This window comes from Coenobita brevimanus, chromosome 23, assembly GCF_032717465.1.
Source record: "Coenobita brevimanus isolate Jiangsu-jjx chromosome 23, ASM3271746v2, whole genome shotgun sequence".
NCBI classification, from domain to species: Eukaryota; Metazoa; Arthropoda; class Malacostraca; order Decapoda; family Coenobitidae; genus Coenobita; species Coenobita brevimanus.
In genome coordinates, this window is record NC_136976.1 from 36,927,901 (window position 1) to 36,951,076 (window position 23,176).

General features: G+C 42.6%; 1 protein-coding gene across 1 annotated transcript in view; it reads left to right on the forward strand.

Moving 5' to 3' along the window:
- melt (ventricular zone expressed PH domain-containing protein melted) overlaps positions 1 to 23,176 on the forward strand; it is a 671,576-nt gene that overhangs the window by 18,937 nt on the left and 629,463 nt on the right. The window contains exons 2-3 of the mRNA XM_080267230.1: positions 856 to 954; positions 13,400 to 13,560. Of these exons, the coding sequence (XP_080123356.1) occupies positions 907 to 954; positions 13,400 to 13,560 (209 nt within the window). The 5' untranslated portion in view covers positions 856 to 906. The remainder of the gene's footprint in view (positions 1 to 855; positions 955 to 13,399; positions 13,561 to 23,176) is intronic.

The window sequence follows — 23,176 nt, forward strand, 5'->3', positions numbered from 1 at the left end:
ATGATCCCGCAAGATGGTACACTTGGAGCAGAACGTGTGGCAGTTCAGAATGAAGTGGAATACGATGTCCTGCTTGTACTTGCCGCTGTTGTTTCAACCCACTACCCACTTGTTTGATGAAAGTGTATCTGATTTGTTACCTTATGGCCAGTCACTGGTTATTTATTTGAGCTGCTCTATAATGCTCATAGATTGCAATTTGTATAATATAATATTGATTGCTGGTTAGCTTTAGCATATTTTTGGACAGGTGTCTTACTGAAATAAAATTGGGAACAAGTCAGTCAAAGGGAAGGATAGGTTCAAGCAGTTTTGAATGGCGTGATATACGGTAGCAAGATCATTTACTCTCCATCTCATTAGTTTCCCTTGGCAAAACTGGGCCCTGCCTTCAGTTTTAATGTGAAGCTATGATTATAACTGAGCATGGTGAAGCCACAGGCATAGGAAATTTTTAACAGTTTTCATCTCATATTTTCTTCATCATCAGGAATTCATGTTTCTTTTGCGCCCTTTTGCATTGGGATAATAGGTTTACTCTGGTTGGGAGAGTGAGGTTGACGGTAACACAAAAAGCTAAATATACAGTATACTGTACTGTATAATGAAAACTATTTAAAATAAGGGAGAATCACAGTATTACCATTCCCTCAATTAAATGATGCTGCTGGACCAGGAAACTTAAGACAAACTTCAGTACTGTATTGTTTAGTGGTATATTGTGTGCATCAGTATGGCAGTTAAAGATTTGTAAGAGACTGGAAAGTGAACGAGTGACAGTGACACCTTAAATTTTGGAATTTTATTGATCTACATTGTACTTTGCTCAGTACTGTAGTGTATTATACATTTCAGATACTTTGCCATGTGCAGATCCACCAGTTGACATGCAGCTATTTCATCAAAATGCACGAACTCTTCACCCAAGTCCTCTCACACAAAGATCTCTCAAAGGTAAGTTTGTTAAAGTTGATCATTCTTTAAAAGGCTACATTTAAAAGATTTGTAACTTGTAATTTGTGGTGGGTAGTGGCAATCATCATCTACTTACTTGATATAGTGCTGCCTACTTCTTCCATCACTATTATCTTTTTTTTTTTTCTGTGTCTTTCCTCCTCTCTTCATGTTTTTCCTATCTTTCCTGTCACTTTGTATTACTCTTCTTTCTTTTTCAGAAATAACAAGCCTAATGGTTTCCTGTAAGCCAGGAAACCATATACATTGCTGGTTGGTAACCAGATAACCAACCTACATGTGTTCTCTGTGTGTCATTAAGTGGCTTGGCAGAGGGTTAGTACCCTTCCCCATAAAACAACTAACTCAAAGACAAACAGCCACCCCTCATGGAATTATGGCATCTGGCTCTAGGTAGATAGGTAGTTAACCCATTCACTGCGTCAGTGCTTGTTTACATGTACATCCCGTGTGCGGCAGTTTTCAAATGTTTAGAAAAAAAATTAGAAAAAAAAATAATATTGTCAAAAGACAGAGAAATAAATCCTGAGTTCAATGGTATATAACACAATGTTGTAAACAAAAAAATAACCTCTGATACAGGTCCGTGAAGTAATAAATATTCCCTGTGCGGTGGTGCCAGGCAAACGATGTGTTATGGTTGCACTGTGTCGTCAGTGTCAATCTTGCGATCAGATAAGGTGTAAAGCAACGTCTGAACTATCCTTGTCATCATCTAACAACAAATCACTATCATTACTTCACTCATCCAGAGATTTCATCCAATATTTGGTTCGGCCACTGCTAGCAGCGGCATGGAGAAGATTTTGTACCTTTACCTTCGGCATTTTGTAGGTAACTGAGCTGAGCTCTGCACTTCGTAAAAATGCATAATCTATGTTGGGCAATATTCTATAGGGTGCCATGAATTGCTAGCTGATTTATTTCGTGCCATTTCTGACCGGAAATTTTGAAAGCAGGAAATCATATATGATACAGCCTCAGTGAGAGCCATTTGTCTGTCTGTCTGTCAATTGCCAGATGTCTTAATCCTGTAAGAGGTGGCCACAAACAAATTGCCTCCATGTTGCCCTGTCCCCTGCCATTTCACATCCCTCCCTCCAACTTACACCCCCCTCTCTCATATACTTCTCCACTCCATCCTTCCATCTCATCCTCAGCCTCCCCCTCCATCTTGTCCTCTTCACCTCACTCACATACACTCTCCTCATTAGTCTCTCACTCTCCATCCTCTCCACGTGGACAAACTACCTAAATGTATTTCTACTAACGCATTCTATCACATCCACTTCCACAGCACAATGTTCCTTCACTTCCTCATTTGTCAGTCTGTCTGTCCATGTAACTCCATATGCTCCTCTCAAATAACTTATTTCCACTGCTCTCAGTCTTTACTTGTATCCATCCAACAAGGGCCAAGCTTCACATCCATATGTTAGAGTTGGTATAACAATACTATCATGCAGTGACTTTTTTTATTCCATGCTCATTTCGCGATTTCTTATCACTGTTTTCAAAGAAACAGAAACTTTCCTTCCCCATTGAGCCCTTTCAAACTCTTTATCCTGTGAACTTCCATCCTTATTCATCACACTACCCAGGTACTTAAATACACGCCCATTTTCCATATTCTTATCAGTCAGCCTCACTATGCATTCAGTGACTTCATTTCTCTTGAAGACCACAACTTTACTCTTCCCTTCAGTCACTTTCAGATTCCATTTCTTACACTTTCTCCCAAACTCATTCACCAAGACTTGCAGTTCCCCTTTGTCTTCAATTAGCAATACAGTATCATCTGGAAACAACAGAACATGAAATTTCCATACGCTGCCCTCTCTCATTAGGGTCACTCCAGCATCCACCGCATTACCTTGTATCTCTGTTATAACCCCATCCATATCCAGGTTGAATAACCATGGAGACATGACACATCTGTTTCAATCTAACATTGCAGTAGAAAAATTCACCCACTTCACTGTCCAGGTTCATTGCAGCCCTAGTGCCCTCATACATACCTTTCATGGTATTCACCAGCTTCCCATTTCCTACATATAGAGTAATCCCTCATTTATCCAGACGTGCAGTGTGTGGGCCTGTTCATTATCCGGATACTGGACCATGGCTCTATTAAACCATTATCCGAATACACTTACGATTATCTGGACTTAAAAGTTCCCTAGAACTTCGGCCAGCCAGCCAACATGTTCAGACACTCGGTATTGTGGCCACTGGGCTTGAGCCATGAGCGGCAAATAGGGCGTAACCCACAACCAGATCTAAATGTCTGTGTGCCCTTGCACTGAATGGTCAAAGTCGCACGCTAGTCCGATCACTCCCAGCGAACCTCCAGCACCCGAGTAATACGACTGTAACCCACAACCTGTGTCAAAACATCCGTATGCATCCCCACAGAATGTCCAAAGACGTGCAGCCACCAGGCTAAGTTTTCCCAACTGCCACCATGCATTGAACACAGACCACAAGCCACGAGTACGTGTTCGATGACAGTGGTCATTCGCATCTCTACCGACGTCCAAAGTCGCCCGGTCACAAGGAGTTATGTTTCCGAGTGGCCATCACGCTTTTAACAGCCCAAAAGCCACGAGTAAATGTACGGTAAAAGCATCCGTCCGCCTCATAACAGAAGGGTGAAAATCCTACCCAATACCTTGCTTTTTCCCCCTCTCTTCCCTCTTCCATACCCTCTCTGCGCTCCTCTCACTCCCTCAGTCTCTCCCCTCCTTCGCGCTGATAGCACTGACTCGTGAGTTTTTAAATTTTTTTGCGATTCATTCAAATACTATTGGTTGCATTGAAATCCCAAAGTGACCACAAGAAAGCTTATGAAATTCTGCTTCTAGACATGACTTAACTCTTGGAAGGAACTGGCAAAATTTTGCACAAGGATAGTGGAAAGTAAAATGAAAGTAAGTTTACTCCTGAACACTATTTGTTCTAACTTTATTTCTGTACTTTTTCTCATCAGTTTTCTGTGTCTTAATTAACTTATAGTAGAAACACCAGCGAAGGTGACCAGTTTAACCAATTTCTGGTGGCATATTTGGCTGTGGAATTTTTTTGTGGCCTGGGAGCAGTTATCACTGGTGTTAGATAACTGATTTTCCAACTGTCCTGAGGTTTTTTGTGGATGTTGTTTATGCATTGTTTCCTTGGTGTTTAGCATTAATATGGATACTCTTATGTGTGTTTTGATCTCTAAATATGGCAGATTGACCTGAAAATGGTAAAAAAATTAGGAGGGATACTATACATACAGTAGTGTATAGGTAGGGTATTTTTTGGTTTTATTTTTTTTTTTCACAGTTTTCTTGGTGTTTAGCATTACTTTGGATATTCCTATGTGTGTTTTGATGTCTAAATATGGCAGATTGACCTGAACACAGTGCTAAAATTGAGAGGGGTACCGTACATAGAGTAGAAGTTTCCAAGGTTCTGATGGAGACTCCCTTCCAGGCATTGGCTCAAGTGAAAATCGCAGAGTTGATGTTGTAATGCCGCAGATTCTCCAAGGCTCTTCCCATGTGTCGACCCCTTCCCCATCCTCAGGCACCACCACCATCTTGTTGAGAAACCTCTTACAATACAGTGTGTTGGCTGCACGATAACTCCCTTGTCCATTGGTTCAGTGAGAGCAGTTATATTAGGTGGCAAAAACATGCACCTAATCCATCTGTCACCAGCACCCAAATCCTTCTCTGATGGTTGCGCAGGGGCATTGTTGAGGATCAGGAGAGCCTTCACCTGGCTGTGAGGGATTCCAGGTTCCTTCGTCTGTTAATGGATGACCTCCATGACAAAGTGTCTGTGGAACCAATCTTTTAAGGTCTTTCTATTAAACCAGGCCCTCACAGAATGGCACCACACAACAGCCAGGCTATCCATCAATCCACGGAGATAACATGGCTGTTTTGCATGTCCAACAATAACGAGTTTGAGGCAGTGCATCCCATTAGCATTGGCACAGCACAGCACCAAGACAGTTTGTTTGGATAACTTCTGACCAGGCACAGTGTTCTCTGTCTCTTCTACCAGAGTGTTGGTGGGGACAGAACGGAAGAATGGGCCATTTTTGTCAGCATTGTACATCTGACCGAGAACAAGGCCCTCCTTCTCAATCAGAAGCTGCACTTTCTGATGAAACTGCTCAACATCCTCCACTGCCACGTCCAAAGCCTTGCCATGTGCCTTTCGGTCAGTAAGTCCATGTCGAAGTTTGAACTGGAAGAGCCAACCCTTGGATGCCTTGAAGTTGTGCGCATTGTGCTGGTGTGCAAACTTCATGGCTGCAGCCTTCAACTCAGTGCCATGTACAAACACACCGGCACCCCGTTGCTGGTGGAACCAAACCAAAATCGATTGTTGATGATGGCGTAGCGGGTCTGGCATATCACCTTTTGGTCGCCTTTCCTGGTTGTATCACTGTAGTCCAGGCCGTACTGAGTAAGCTTGTCTCATGATATCAGCCAAAGTTGAGCAGGGCAAGTCAAATTCATGCAGAATGCGTGAAGTTGGCCAGCCCGCGCCAGCCTTATCCAAAACAGGTATACCCCAGTTTAACGATGCAATTGATTGAGTAAAAGTCCATCATTAGGCAGGGTACCATATCTCGGGGTAGATTTTACATGTAAAGTATAGGGATGCATTTTTGAGCCTGGGGTTCCCCCCCCCAACCAAGTCCTAAAGCCACCCAAATGAGTCCAAAAACAAGTTAAAAAGCCAATCTAAATGGACTGACAGCTGTAAAAGATGCTAACCAAAGCCAAACACCTGTAAATAACTCACTAAACCAACAAATAAAATCTGAAAATCGTCAAATATAAGTCTAGAAAAAATCAAACTTAGTAAACTGTACCCCAAAATGACAATGTTCACTCCACCTATGACTAAAATGCATTAATCTTAAGTCTAAAAACAGTTTATAAATCAGCCTAAACATACAATAATAGTCTAAAATATCATCTAAATTGGTTTTAAAAAATCAAAACCTATTGTTAAACTGGGGTTTGGCCATCATTAGGCTGGGTATGGTGGTATTTCTGCCCCCATCGCTAAGCCGGGGTATCGCATCTAGGGGTATTGTATATTGAGGTATGCCTGTATCTCACGCTTCTTCTCCAGAGTCAAAATCCTCCTCTTGAGTTTTTCTGTTGGTGATGAGGCCATCACCACACACACAAGAACACCACAGAGGAGAATTAAGGCCTGGAAAATGTAGGGCATCACCACAAATGCAACATTGGAAGCATCCATTGTTAAACCTCAGCCAAGCACGTCCACACACGGAGAGACAAAGGCAGAAACTGAGGTGCAGTAGTGCTTGGGAGTGTAGGGCATTGCCATGTCTCTACCTACTTGGCTATGAGCATGCAAGCAAAAAACAGCACACTAACCTACAAGTGCAGGGGTCCTTTTCGCTCACCCAGACAAATGTAGTAGCATGGCAGAAACACTTGGTCCCCGTACATCATAGGCCTAAGGAGTGGCTGAGTAATCCTGAGGGCAATGCAAGTTTGGCCATTCGGTAAGGGGCAGATATGGCCGGGAGTTTCCAACTAATCTGGCTGGCCGAGGGGATTTCAAGCATACGGTAGAGATCCGTACAGCCATTCTCACTTATCTTGTGGGTTATGCTTTGTCTTCCTCATGCACTTCCGGAATATTACTGGTGATCGGGGTGTCTGGGGGATTTCCACCATTCGGTAGGGACCCGTTCAGCCATTCTCACCTAGCTTGTGGTTTACTTCTGTTTTCCTCACGTGCTGCCAGTATATTTCAGTTAATCAGGGTGGCTGGATGATTTTGACGATACGTCAGGGATCCATACAGCCATTGTTGCTCAGGTTGTGGGTTACGGTCTATTACCAGTGCGTGGACAGAGAGACTGGTGAGCCAGCCAATGCACTTTTTTGACAGCCTGGGTGGCCGGATGATCTCAGCCATATAGTAGGGATCCGTACAGCCAGTCACGCTCACCTTATGGGTTATGCTCTATATTTCTCAAGGGCTGCCGATATGTTACTGATGATTGGGGTGGTCGGGTGATTTCAACCATACGTTAGGGATCCATACGTCCATTCTCGTTCAGCTTAATTGTTAGGGCCTGTTGCCCGCGTGTAGACTGAGAGGCCAGTGAGCCATGGAACTTTTTTTTTTTTTTTTTTTTTGCCTGCCGTTAAAGCCAGTTACAGACAAATAAATTTGGATACGGTTATAATATAGCCAAGGCCTAATGAACAGATACAGAGCATGACCGGACACGGACCGTCCAGATAATCAGGGGATTACTGTATACAGTATTGCACTAGACAGTATTTCTGTGACACATATTTGCACTTGTATTGAGAGTTCACCATTGCTGTCACCTGAGCTGGTTTTCTTTTACCTGTTAATTTCCTTATATTCTAAATTCTTATGTAGAAAAGTCACCCACAGTCAGGTCTTGCTATGTGATGGGGTTACATGACGTGAAAACTCATTGCATAATGATTTATCATTTAGTAAGGTCAGTATAACATGGGTTCAAAAGAGGATAGGGAGGAAGCTGATGACCACATAACATTAAATAAAAAAAATAAAGTTCATTTAGGCTTGCCCTCGGCACCCTCAGTAGCACCACGCTTTCCACTAGGGGTAATAGACACAGTTTCCAAGTCTTAAGTTTCAGTGTTTCTTACACAAAAAGTTATCATTTGATATCACACACTGCAATGCTTGTCACACACTTGCACTGTTATTCTGCGATAAAATTGGTGTTTTAGTGGCCTGCCATGCACAAAATGGAATGAAAGGCAGACAGTCACAGCAAATCTGAACACTGAGTGGCCATCTTAGACTAAACAGCTGACTGGGGGACATCGTTCTGGCACATCTGTGACCATTTTGCCATCATTATTCCAGAAACGGGTCAGACTTTTTGTTCATCATATAGTGATTTATCACGTAGCTAACAGACGTACAGTGAAACTTAGATGTGGTTGAATTCATACTGTGCAACAGGAACTGCACAGAATTATTACAAGTTTACAATCATTGTAAAACAAACATGGGATGAGGCTGTGGTTTACCATATGTATGACGTGGCTTCTATTTCTGATTGGTGTAAAAGTAATTGTGTTGTTTTTGAAGCATCAAAAACTCAGTTCTTACATCTTCTGACCCATCAGAATTGTAAGCAGAAATATCCTTTAATATTTAACAACATCCAACTCATTCCTGCATCATCCTTGAATGTTCTTGGGGTATTATTCTCTCAGGATTTATCTTGGAAAGATCTTGTAAAAAATGCCTCCCAGAGATTAGGTGTGCTAAGCCAACTCCTTGCCTTCGTTACCCCTGCACAGAAGTTTTATTTTTCCCAGGGTAAAGTACATCTCATGCGTGGGGAGGCATCCCACTTAGAGCTCTTCTCAACAAGGTGGAGTCAAAGGCTTTTTGTGTCATTAACTCTCCTCTTACTGGTTCCCTTCAACCTGTCACTTTGCTGCACTGTTGCATCTTATCTCTTTTCTGTTGCAGCTTCAGTGGTGTCTGCCTCTCTTATATTGTCTGCTTGCATCCATAAACAACCATGGCGGACATGGTGAACCCATCTAGCAGCAAACTCTGATCCCTTTTCCGTCCAGCTCTCTTATGCAGGAATTAACCATTACTCCCAGTCCTTCATGTATGCAGCAGGTTAACTCTGGAACTGTCTTGCCCTTTTTGTTTTTCATACTGCTTGTGACTTCCAGTCCTTTAAACCCAGTGTGTCCATGAATCTCAAAATGAAAGGATCTTTAATATGTCTATCAGTTATTTTGTTCTCATTTTTCTTTGAAGGAACAATCTTGTGGGGTTGACCTTTGGTTTCTTCTTCTTTGCATTAGAAAAAGCATCATACATATGTATACATCCTTTTTTTTTTTTTTTTTTTTTTTTTTTTTTTTTTTTAAATAGACTTGGACAGAAAAGGGATCAGTGTTTGCTGCTAGGCCTTTGTTTCCTTCTGCCGTGCATTAAAGAAAAAAAGAAAGAAAGAAAAACATGAACAGTAATCCCTCTACTTTCCGGACGCCCACTTTCTGGCATCCCCACTTACCAGACATAATTGTCCCGGGATCCAATTTTCCCAAAATGGTCCGAAAACCTCAAAAAATTAGAAAAACAAGATTTTTTTCCGCACGTAATTTGAACTTGGCGCACGCGGCGTGGGACAGCATTGTTGCGGTGCGTCATTCCTCTAACATCCACTAGAGTGCCCCTGCATCCTCCCCACTTTCCGTCTGTCTCTTGTCGTGAGTGAACTCTCGTCGTCATGGCTGCCCACATGCTTGCTTTTGTGGTGGTGCCGTACCTGCTGCAGGCACTCCTGCTGCTCTCGTGCCTCTCCTTCGTGTGTGTGATGATGGCCCTGCCGCTTGAGAAGAGGAAGAGAGTGATTTTGACTCTGGAGAAGAAGCAGGAGATATTGGAGAAAGTAGATGCGGTATGGTCTTCGTCACGCATCCTCTGTGAGTTCAGCCTGGCCTGATCTACTTTGTTTGATATCAAGAGATCCCGAGACAAACTCATGCAGTACACGACTGACTTCTCGTCGAAAAGCAAATGCAATGTGGAGAGGAAGATGATGTTTATTCCCAAGTATGCTGAAGTCGACCGCTCCACATTGATTTGGTATCGACAGCAACCTGCTGCTGGTGTGATGGTACGTGGTACGGAGCTGAAGGCTGCTGCTGAAAAGTTCACAAGGCTTCATGATGCCCTAGACTTCAAGGCATCCAAGGGTTGGCTCTTCGCGTTCAAGTTACGACATGGCCTTACCAACCGTAAGTCTCATGGCGAAGCTTTAGACGCTAACGAGGATGGAGTAGAGGAGTTTCGGCACAAGGTGAAGGGCTTGATCGACAGGGAGGGGCTCACTCTCGGTCAGGTCTACAACGCTGATGAAACTGGTTTATTCTATCGCTCTTTGCCTACGAACACTCTAGCTGAGGAGATGGAGAAGCGTGTACCTGGCCGCAAGCTTTCCAAGCACCGGCTGTCTGCTTTGTGTTGTGCCAATGCTAACGGCATGCACCGGCTTAAGCCTGTTATTGTTGGCCGTGCAAAGCAGCCTCGGTGTCTTCGTGGGGTGATGGATGTCCTTCCTGACATCTGGTACCATTCCTTGAAGGCATGGTTCACAGCCCACATCTTCAAAGACTGGTTCCACCGCCATTTGGTCAAGGAGGTCATACATTACCAGACGGAGAAACTGGGAATCCCACGCGACCAGGTAAAGGCCCTCCTTCTCCTCGACAATGCACCTGCCCACCCGTGTGACAAGGACTTGGTGGCTGAGAATGGCCCCATTAGGTGCATGTTTCTGCCACCTAATACTACTGCTCTCATCCAACCAATGGACCAAGGAGTGATTGTGGCAACGAAGCGGCTATACCGACAGAAGTTCCTGGATGAGGTGATGGTTATTCTCGAGGATGAGGACGAGCTCGGGGAGGGACGGGACACGTGAGGCCAGTGGACTTTGGAAAACTTTCGCTGCCACAACATCAAGTCTGCCATTTACAACTGGGCCAGTGCATGGAAGGAAATCCCTGTCAAGACTCTAGAAAATGGTTGGTCTCGTCTGCTTCTCGGAACGGATGTGGAGCACGATTTCCTAGGTTTCGACGTTGATAACTTCCATGTATGTCTACGTGCGCACGGCAACGATGTTGATGTGGACGAAGTGCATGAGTGGTTGGATGAGGACGAGGGCGATCCTGGGTATCAGACCCTGTCTGATATCAAGATCGCATCTTCAGTTGCAGGTGTCAGTACCCAGCTTGAAGATTCCGATGAGGACGGTGACAGTGATGCGTACTCCTCTCATCATGACACAACTCCAGCCATCCCCAAGCTGAGCGCACTCCGGGAACACCTAGAGTTTGTTCTGGACTACCTGGAACATCCGGACTGCGACAGGGAGATGGGGCCCTTGGAACTTGTGGAGGAAGTGCGTGCTTTCAGGCAGCGCATCATAAATCGTCAGAATCGTCGTTCCTTGTGTCAATCAACGATTGACAGCTTCTTCAGGCCCGTGACCCCTGCTGTGCCCAGCCCTGGCTCCACTCTGTTGCCTCCCCAAGACAGGCCCTCATGCTCCGAGCCACAGCCCAGCACATCAGCCACGGTGGAGTAACCGCTTGACGTGAGTTTGCGTCTATCTTCTGAGTCGTCTGCAGTGGGTACTCCATCACCACCACCCAGCAACGCACCCCTAGGTCACCTCTCAGCGATACTCTCAGACTCTGACAGTGATTAAACGGCCAGAACTTCTCGACTAGACCACACGGGAATTTAATGTTGTTCAGTGAAAGAAAAACAGTGCATACAGTATTAAGAAATTAGAAATTTGAGTGAAAAGACAAACAGTTTTTGGACCAAATTTAACTTAAATAAACTTGTGTGATTTGTTTTGAAATTGGTTTTATGAGTGGAAAGACTTAAAGTGCAGAGTGCAACACTTATTAAGTTACAATGGAGCATAAGTAAGACAAGAGTGTGCAGTGTGAAGAGAATGGACTTCTGAGTACAAATGACTAAGTTAAGTGCAAGACTTCATGAACAGTGTACTGCAAGTGCTTCAGGAAACCCTTCTTATTGTCAGAGTCTGAGAGGAGGCGGTTATTCATCGAGATGGCCAGGGACTTGCTGTAAGTACCCAGAATGTTTAATATTGTATAAACCTACCTCAAAAACCTCATTTTATGGTTCTTTTGCATTTATTTCAGTCTTTTATGTCCCTTATTGGTGTGATTTGGGTCTTAAATAGGTGCTATGCATGTCCAGAGGGAGTTGTATAGGTGTTTTTCTGAGTTAGGATCCATAAGTACAAGTCCAGGAGGCTGGTGCCCACTATCCGGACAGGACCACTTTCCAGACATGCCTTTGGCTCTATTACGTCAGATAGTGGAGGGATTACTGTATATTGTGCTACATTACCCTAACATGATAGAAAATCACTGTACAGTACTTGCCCCAAAAGATCATTTTCAGTTTTCACTCCCAATATTTATTTATCTATAACAGACGATATAAAACCACCGTACAGTTTTGGTTATAATGGTTATTTTCAGTACATAGTTTTTCTAATCTTCTATAGGATTCGTATACAGGTAAATTTTTCTACAATGTTACATTACTAAATCAATATCAGTCCCTCTGTAAACACAAATTCTCATCACACAAATTTTCCTTATTTCTAAATGACTATTTTTTATTTTTATTTTTTTTTTATTTTTTTTTTTTCCAGTACAGATATTCACCTTGTTACACTTCTCCACACACCTGTGAAGTGTCAGTCTGGGGCATTGAGGATGGTTGTGAGAGGATGGTGATGCATAGGTGCCTCAAAGGCAATGGGAAGGAGGCTGGGGGACCATAAAGGATGGCCAGGACACGTCACTCTGTGTAGTAACTCCCGCTCTCAGACGTCGTCTCTCCACTTGATAATGATGATACTCTCATCTCTGAAACTCTTCCAATCGAACTAACACTCAACCCCTTCCCTGCAAATGGGAGGCAAGGTAGGGGTGGAGGTGGCAGAGCCAAGACTGCCACTCTTGGCCGTACTATGTGGATTCAGAAAACATTGCTCCTGCCTTTCCTGATTCGTGTGGAAGACTGACGGTGTAGCTCAGCCACCATAGAAAATGGGTAGGAACCCTGGCAACAAATGCAGAGCCTACCTGAACACCTGTTTTATAATGACCTTGACAGCATCCAAGCTCTAAGGGTTAAGGTGGTGTCACATTTGGCTAAAAACAACAACTCATTATTCAAACTGTTATGACTAGCCATGGGCAGCATTTATTTGCTTACGTCACCATGGCTTGTTTATCATCTTGTGACTATTAAATTCAATTTTTCAATATTAGAATCCCAGCACCATTTTGGAGGACTACAATACAGTCTGTTTGTGCATCTCTCACAGAATAATCCATAATGAACTCCACTTGCCTTTGTTGTTAGGCATTGGAGAACAAATCACGCTACATGCCAGTGTGATAGTCACTTCACTTTTCCGCCATTTTGGCTCGCAGAAACGGTTAAAATGGAATCCCAGAATGCCGTGTTTCAAGGCAGTAAATACTCAAAACATTATAAAGTAGATGATTATATGTACATAGTGGTAAATGAATGCTATGTAGAGTAGCTAACTGGAGTTTTATATGACCAAAGAGTATAACCCCTCATACTTACTGTAATTGTTATGGTATCATTGTGTTTAAATTACATGAAATTCACATTATATGACTTTAAAGAACGCAACCCTTTTGTAAATTGAGAGATCACTGTATAACTCAGCACTTTGTAATGTGTATGTAATGTTATTTAGAATTATATGCTGTCTCTGTTTAATGTTTCTGTGTTTCTCCAGGCTGGTGATCTCTTCAATGTTGCTGACCATGTTATTGTGAATGACCTGACTGATGTGGTAAACAAGATCCTGGAAATTGCCAGTTTACCTGATTACACACGAAATGATAATGATCAGAGTGTTGTTGAAATATGCATCACACGAGTTACTTCAGCCATCAGGTAAGGATTAGACTATGTTTTATATACAGAACTGATTTGACTTGTAGGAATATTCTTTCTTCCCATTATTTTAGAGCCATGTAACTCCTAAGGCACAGATTGGAGGGGAGAAGTGAACTGGGATTTCCTTCAGATTCACATCCTAGAGAAGTCAGAGAGCCGCTCTTTGGATTTCCTCTCACCTGTCGTAAGTGTATATAAGAAACAGGTTTATGATGATGATTATGATTATGATGATGATGATGATCATAACAACTCAAGAACCATTTTTGTGTTCATAGGATCATACTTGCTGCAATTAATTCTGTCAGGGAACTTGACACATCAGTAATGTCATATATTTTCAGGGCCCATTTTTCATGACAAGTGTTATGTCAGATTCAGTTACAAGTTTAATAATAAGTTAGTGGAACTGGATTTAACTCTAGTTTGGGATTTAGTAGTTATCATCATCATCTAACCCTGTGTTGCCCCATGAGGAACATAGTAGCCCGGGGCTAAGCAAGTTGGTCGTGACATTTAAGATGAGAGTGACCAGCCGCACTCATCCCTGAGTGGCAGTATGTGAGTAATAAACCCCAACCACCCCAAGGATATGGAAACCTGCACAGGCTCAATCTGATTGGAGCACCTTAATTACCCACTAAACCACAAGGTGCCATAATTTGGTTATATGGTTACCACCCAGCAGAGTAATTGATTTCCTGGTGTACAGGAAACCATTTGGCTTGTCATTCAGTGTAGAGTCACCCATAGACAGAAGGAAGAGGAATGAATGAAAGAAGGAAGGAAGGAAAAAGGAAGAGAGGAAAGGGCAGTCACCCGAGCAGCACTACATTGAGTGAGTGGATGGTGCTTAACCCCTAAAACGAAGGGGGTCGCGTTTGCGACGCTCACCGAAAAGGACATAACGGCGGATCGTCGCGTTTGCTATTCGAGTTAGTTTTGAATAAACGCGGGCAAGGATGTTCCAGCTGGTATTGTCTATCAGTACCACCACCCTTTAGCTACAATTAGCATACTTTACCTTTGTACTACTAACCTCCGTTGTTGCCAAGTATCGCGTTTTTTCCCCCCTCCGCCCCCCACCATGGCCCGGTCAGCCTGGCTGAGATACATGGCAGCGCTCTGACTGCTCAGAACTGCAAATCTGCGCTCTCCTCTCACAAGCAGTTTATGCTAATAGGAAACGCTTGTTTCCCCAGTTGTCACACTAGCTTTTTTTCGCACGGTTTGCCCCTGTTTAGCGTCAGTTTACCGCAGGCTATCAAAGTGACATTATGGCGAGTTCTAGCTCTTCCGAGTCAGAGTGAGCGGCCGACAGGAACGAGAATAAAGTGATGGGCGTAAGGCAGAATAAAAAGCGCGCTGCGGTGATCTTTTGGAAAGTAATATGATTGAAAATAATGTAGTATACGTGTTTTTAGCTGTGAAAATGAAAATGTTGTTGAGTGACGGGAAGACCGCCGCCGCGCTGCATGTCGGCCGTACGCTTCGTTGATTTTAGCCTTATTTTCAGTGCTTATTGTACAGATACGGATTCCAAACTACCTGTACGTTGTAGTATAAAGTTTACTGTGACAGAATGAGGCTGTGGTAGAGGGGAAACCGGGTTGCTGGAGGTGTGAAAGTGAAGATTTTGTTACCCAACTTTGCAAGTCTCCACAAGTCCTTGGGTAGTTCACAAAGGCTCAGCACCTGTCTCTGGAGAAAGCTGAATGTAAGTACTATCTGCCATACCAAGTATAATGTTCTAGGGTTAATCTCTGATTTTTGGCTAATATTTTCCTACAGGTACTCAGACCGCGATACAACGCCGCCACCCGGGGGGGGGGGGTCGGCTGTCCATTGGCTGCGCATTAGGGGTTAAACCAAAAGATTATTTAATGGCACTGTTTGGATTTAACAGGAAAAAGGCTGTGACCAGCACCAATTGGGTTTAGTAGAACTTGGTTTCTTAGTAATGTCTCCTAGGTTGTGAAAGCAGATAGAATGCTGTTCATCTCCACTTTTATTTATTTTGGTCATACTCTGACTGCACTTGTTTGGTGAGTATAATATTTATTGTAATGTAATAGATGATGTATATACTATTCTGTACTATAGAGCCATGGTTCTCAAACTGAGGAACAACCCAGTGTACTATTGTTGCTTCGCCATTGCTTTGGTTACAAAGGCACCAACTTGTGTGCATGTATCTGCCTTGGTCACCTAAGGTGGCACTCCATGCTGCTCAGTCCCTAGCAGGTTCTGTATTCAGTCCCTTAACCCTGAGGTCACACTGTGTGACCTTGTCATTTCATTTCATTTTTGAAGGCTGCAACATGCTTGCACACATTGGCCTTGGTCATTTAATGGTTTTTTCCTCGCTGCTCGACCTCTGGCAGCTTCCCTAGTCAGACCCGTATCTCAGAGGTCACACTCAGTGACCTCATCCCAGGTCTTTTTCGATCTTCCTCTTGCTACCGTACCCCTGTTGTTAACACAAATCACTTTCTGCACCCAATCATCCTCTTCCATCCTCTCATCATTCCCAAACCATCCCATTCTGCCTCTCCTCATCCCAACACCTGTACACTCCAGTCTCTTCCTACCCCTCAACTCCTCCATTTTAAACCTAGCACCTCTAGGCCTCGCATTCAGAGATGCACTGCACATCCATTTAATCACTGCCATTTCTATACTTTTGAACCTGAGAATATCCTCTTCCTTTACCGCCCAGGTGTCACTGCCACACAAGACCCATCCTTCCTGTCAATTCTTCATTCACAGTCTTAGCACTCCTAGACCTGTCATTCAAGGATGCACTGCGCATCCATCCACTCATTCTCATCCATATTGAGCCCATGAATATCCTCCTCCTTTACCATTCAAGTCCCACTACTATACAGCATTACACTACTAACACATGCTGCATGTGAGGTCCCCATAACTTGGAGGACAGACCTCTGTCATTTCTTTCAACCACTTCTTAACTTTTGCTGCTGAGCTAACTCCAGACCCATCTCCAGCTCGTATTACAATTTGTCCCCCAGGTAACAAAACTCCTTCACACATTCAAGAGACTCTTCAGCAAGTTTAATTCTTTCCTGCCACTGTGCTTCTGTATGCTTTCCATTACATGCCACCCAAAATCAACATTGTTTTGCAGCCTACCTCTATTTTAATGTATTTTTTTGATAACAAATAAATAATAATGCATACGCCAGATTACTGGTGTATAAAAAATGCTGGTTCATAAAAAATTTGTAACAGTTGGACTTGAACAGCCGTAGGTTGAAGTTTGGGGGGAAACAACTCTGGAAGAGCATGTTCCAGAGATGCAGTTCGGGTAATAAAAGATATCTGGTAGGTGGAACTTCTGCAATATGGCAGTGTGTCATTCCAATCATGAGTGCTACCAGATCCCTGTGTAGCACAAGGGAATGCATGGAGAGGTGGCACAATGCATGCAATCGTCTGAGCATTTGCCATAAAAGTATCTGTAAAATTATGCAAGAGAGGCAGCATTCCTTCTTACCTGTAGGGGAGATAGTTTATTTGTAATAGCACCACAAGGGTGAGCAATATTCCAGCTGAGAGCAAACATGACTCTTATAAATTATAGCTGACTGCTCATCAGCGAAGAAGCTACGAACTCTGTACTATAATCCAAGTTTCTTTGAAGCTGTTTTAGAAAGCTGTCTGACATGAGAGGTCCAGCTGAGGGCATTGTTAAGTGAAATACCAAGAATTTCAGTACTCTTAGAGATAAGAATACTAGTAGCATTGAAGGTAATATACGAGTCTGGCAGTATCTGTCTGTTAGTAAACTGTATATATTTGGTTTTACTTGCATTAAATGAGACAAGATTATTTTGTCCCAGTTCGGTGATCTTAGGTAAGTCTTGATTTATGGAGATGACTGTACTGAGTTGTGAGTTAGAGATATTAAACTTTGTGAGTGGGTGTTTAAGTGTGAATCAACCGTTTAGTGTTGAGTCATCTGCTTATGAATAGATGGGATTATGGGTGAGGGATAAGAGATCATTAACCCTTAATTGCTACATTCCTTCTGAATGGACCTGTCGACAGACTGTGGTGTTCCTTTTAAAATCCATAATTCTATTTCAAAAGTTGTGCCCTGTATTCTGTCCCAAGAACTTTGTGTATTCATCCACTCACACTCGGGGTTGCTAGTTCATCATTTTAGCTTCCTGCTATGTCTGCATGAACACTAGCAGGTGTGAACAAGTACTAAGGAAAGTGACAACATGTTGCCTTATGTCTGGGAGACTGCTTCCAAGACTTACACTTGTCAACTTCTAGAAAAATGGCTCATAGAATGTAAGTAAGCGAAAGAAATTAATTGTAAGTGAATAAAATATTTTGAAAATGAAAGTGTTTGGTGTAAGGTATACAGGTATACTGTAAATATATTTTGTTGAGTTTAGCATTATTTACTATTACTGACTAGTTTTTCTCTGTTCAGTATAAAATGTTTTATAATGTCCGTAAAACAGTGATACTGAAGTACCAACGCATACACCATAGTGCAAACCTAAGTAACGCTTATAGTTGTGCGTGGTGGTGAAGTGAAGGGTGGTGGGCGACGGTGGAGGTCATTGAAGATGATGGACAGCTCCAGCGGTGCACAAAAACACCAAAAATGACGTTGCTTCCACTCACCTCTACGACAACATAGGAGCACTTTGACATTCACTTAAGTGCTCGTAGGTAAATAGAAGGGTTTAGCTTTTTTGTGCATTTTTTAATTTTTTTTTTGGTTATGTATTAGTATGAAAATAATTGAATAAAAAATGGGAAACTTTTGGGTGGATTGCCGCAACAGGGGCCTCACTTTCGCCACCTTAGCCGCAATGAAGAGGTTAATATGAATTAAGAGTAGGGTTGGAGTCAGAACTGATCCTTGTGGCATGCTGATGTTAATTGAGTGGATATTGTTTTATACATCATCTACAGTGGATTCTCAAATTTTGTTGGGGATATGTTCCAAAAAACCGCATTGAAATTGAAAACATTGAAATTTAAACTGAACTTCTTATGGGAAAAATTAGTTTGGGTCCGGGGCCTCCGAACCTAACTACCTAAAATCATGATTTTTTGCCTACACCCCCTATAAACTTTATGAACTATAATTGTGGTTAAGTAACCGTAGTTCTGCATTGTATTGCCATACTGTCAGCAAGTGTATACTTGGTGTATTTCTGCCCCTTCCTGTATTGCCATTTCTCCTTTGGCTGCGAAGATTTAGAGGTGCCAGGCTGCTCTCGTCCATTACCACTGTTACCCGAAGAACCACTCTTGCTTGCCATCTTGAAACAGGTAAGTTGCGATGAAAATACAAAGAAAATACATACAACTAAATTGCAGTGAAATGCATGTCCACATATGGAAGGTACAGGCTGAAAGGCGGTGGCTGAATCGGTAGAGAGGCGGCCTGCAGTCCTGATGGACCCAGGTTCGAATCCCGGCTGGGGCAGGGAACAGTTTAAGGATTTGAATTTCATGAAAGCAGACTTTCCTGATCTACCAGATGACCCGCCGACATGTCATAAAAGTACCCCCGCTAATACCAATACACCAGTCCTGTATGAGACAGCCCTAGCATGTAGTCAATATGGACGGTGGGTGTTAGCGCCGAAGTGGTGACATGTAGAGAGGAGTATTGTATGTAGGAGGACTACTGGGCCTTGAGAGCAGGCTGTGGAGCCTATGCCCTGAGTCGGACACATAAAAAAAAAAAAAAAAAAAAAAAAAAACTTGGCTGTAGAGGGCTGGCTGATGGCAGGACAGTCGCAAGATGGCCGCCAACAATAGAGCATTGCCTTGCGCATGGCTTGTTGTTGTTGGTGCCTACTCCCATCCGGGAGTTCTTGTCTTTAAACAACATGACTTTTTTTTTTCTCAGTCTCTATTGTTCATTTCAGTGTTGCTCCTTTATTCATAATTACCGTACTTCTCTTCATTTCAGTATTCTGCTTACTATACAGTATTTGCTACCTCCTGTAATTCATTTTGTTTTAGTATTTCTACTATTAATTCTCTTCCTCTAATTTCTCTTGTTATATCTTCGAGTTATTAAAGTATTGATTAATTATTAAGTATATTTATAGAATGACGGGGAATTGTCCAGGGTGCGAATTGTCTTGACGGGAAATCATCCATGTTTTGACGGGGAATTATCTGCCTGGCGAATTGACTTGACGGTGAATTGTCTCGGAACCATATCATCTTATGCATCATGTACTGTATGAATAAATGATGTTGATTTTCATTCTCTTCTTGACACATGTCACATATGATATTAGGTTAGGCTCATACTTTTTCTTATAATTTTCCTTCACTTCTAGCATTTTGGTTTGCATAAAAAATATTACCTTTGCTTGTTTTGGTTGGAGTCTGGCCCTGAGAGCACGTGTCACATACGATATTAGGTTAGGTTCATACTTTTTCTTATAATTTTCCTTCACTTTAGCATTTTGGTTCACATAAAAAATATTATCTTTGCTTGTTTTGGTTGGAGTCTGGCCCTGAGAGCATCGAAATTCGCGACTTTGTATCGAAAAGTAAGGTACGGTAGGCAGACCACTCCAAAATGCATCGAAATTTGATTAATTGAATTCTAAACTATTGAAATTTGAGATTCCACTGTAATTTTATCTTTCTGTCGATGAGATATGAGGAAATCAGAGAAACAAAATACTTTAGTCCATAGCAAGGAAGTTTGGATAGCAGGGAACTGTGCCACACGCTGTCATTCATTCATTCATTCATTGCCAGACGCCATGTATCCCAGATGGGGTGGCCAATGGCTTAGAGTTAATTGTTTTACAGGGAGGGGCACTAATCCTCCACCAACTCCACTTGACATGTAGGGATGCCAACAGCATCTGGTGTTCCCAGGCGGTCACCCATCCAAGTACTAACCAGACCCAACGTTGCTTCAAAAGCTTTAAATATGTCAAGGGCTACTGTATGAGTTTCTCCATGTTGGTCAGTTGATTGATGGATGGTGTGAGTCAGGAGATTTAGTTTATTAATGGTGGAGCTTTCATGGCAAAACCATACTCACTAATTAAGTTGTTGGCTTCAAGATGTTTAACTATGTGCTTATTACAATTTCAAATACTTTACCAAGAGATGACCGTCCTTTAACTATGTGCTTATTCATTACAGTTTCAAATACTTTACCAAGAGATGACCATCTATCCATCCTTCATCCATTCCTACATTGCCCCATGAGGAACGTAGGAGCCTGGGGCTAGGCAGTTGGTCCCGACATTTAAGATGAGAGTGACCAGACTCGCTCATCCCTAAGTAGCATTACATGAGCAATCAACCCCAACCACCCCTTGGATATAAACCTTCACCGGCTCAATCCGATTGGAGCGCAATGATTACCCACTAAACCACCATGCGCCAAAATTTGGTTATATGGTTACCACACAGCGTAGTACAGTAAATGGTTTCCTAGTGTACAGGAAACCATTTGGCTTGTCACTCAGTGTAGAATCACCCACAGGCAGAAGGAAGGGGAAAGAATGAAAGAAAGAAAGACAGAAGAGGGAGTGTAAAGTCACCCATAGGCAGAAGGACAAGGAAAGAATGAAGGAAAGAAAGACAGAAGAGGATGGAAGGAAAGATAGAGGAGAGAAAAGGGCAGACACCCGACAGCAGCACTACACCGAGTGAGTGGATGGTGAGCGCCCCCACCTACCACAACCAAGAGATGACATGATAGCTATTTGTCTGTAATCAGAGGGGTCAGAGGAATTTCTTCTCTTTGAAATTGGGTGGATATTGGCTGCTTTCCAAGAATTAAGAAATGAAGTAGTATGTATGAATCGTCTGAATAATTTAGCTAGAAGAGAGGCAAGTTCTGGGAAGCACTTTCTGAAAACAATTGGAGGAATTCCATCTGGAGCTGGAGCTTCGTTGGTTGGTAAATTGTCTAGGATGAATTTTATGTATCTAGACTGTATTTTAAATGGGGCAGTTTTGGGAGAGTCAAATTCAAGTACTGGGATGTACTGGCTGACTTTCTCTAATGTTGAATTTCTGGCAAATATACTGGCAAGGATATTCACCTTACCACGCGGGTCATTTGTAATGTTACCTCCTGAAGATTTTAGTAGGAATGGGTGATGACTTGTTAAAATTATGATTGAAAGAATGGAGAGTTGACCAGAATATTGTCATTTGGTTTGTTCAGTAGTTTAGATGCTTCATTGTGAAGAATGTTTGATTTAGCGAGATTTATTACTGCTTTTGTGTGGTTTCTAGCGGTTTTAAATTGACTGAGTGATGCCACTACATACATTCAAGCACCCATTTATTACAAACACTGTCAAAATTGAAGTTAATTCCCACTGCACAAATTGGAGTTAATTCCCACTGCACAGAATGGAGTTAATTCCCACTGCACAAAGTGGAGTTACTTCTCTCTGCACAAAATAGAATTAATTTCCACAGCACAAACTGGAGTTACTACCCACTGCACAAAATGGAGCTAATTCCTACACCCATGTGGCAAACTGTGCATGGCCGCACTCCTGCTTGGACAGTACCACAACCTGCCATAGATAACATTGCTTTTGTTTTATCCATGTTTACCCTCAAACCCTTGTACCACATTCCATCTCTCTACCTCCTAAATCTTTCATCTGCTACCCCCTCATTTCCTGCAGTCAACACTAAGTTATCAACATACAGCACCTCCCATGTGAATCTAGTTCTGACGTCACGCGAGAGAGCTTTAGGTACCAGGATAAACAATAATTAGCTTAAACTTGACCCCTGGTAAACATCAACAATCAGGGACTAGAGGCCCCCCCCCCCCAAGGGGGGAATCATGCCAGCTGCGAGCTGATACATATCTAGCGCGCCTCAGAGTATGATCTTGACCTTGACTTCTATCTGTCTATTGCCAGACGCCATGATCCCGTAAGGGGTGGTCATTTGACTTTGAGTTATTTGTTTTACGGGGAGGGGCACTAACCCTCCACCAACCCACTTGCTGACACGTAGGGAGCACGTATGTTCTGGTTATATGGTTACCACCCAGCGTTGTAAATGGTTTCTTGGCTTACATAAAACCATTTGGCTTGTCACTCGATGTAAAGCCACCTGTAAGGGAAAGAAAAGCAATAAGAAGTGACAGGAAAGATGGGAGAAATAGGAAGAGAGGAGGGCAGGCACAGAAAAAGAATGGTACTTACTTTCACTAATTTCAGAGTCATAGGAGGTTTTCATCCCTACTACACACATGTAAAATTTTATGATGATATCTTTAGCGTTTGCGAAGTCATCGTGGTAACAGACACACAGACTGTGACCTACTTGTACCAATTTCAGACTCGTAAATTTTCATCCCTACTACACACCTGTAAAATTTTGTGAGGATATCTTGAGCGTTTGCAAAGTTATCATGCTAACAGACACACAGACAGACAAACTGAAAACAGTACTCGTAGGAGATTTTCATCCCTACTAAACATCTGTAAAATATGATGTCTTGAGTGGTTGCAAACTTATCCTGGTAACAGACAGATAGACCTTGACCTACTTTCACTGATTTCAAACTTCTTGTCACTTTTTTCCCTATTACACACTT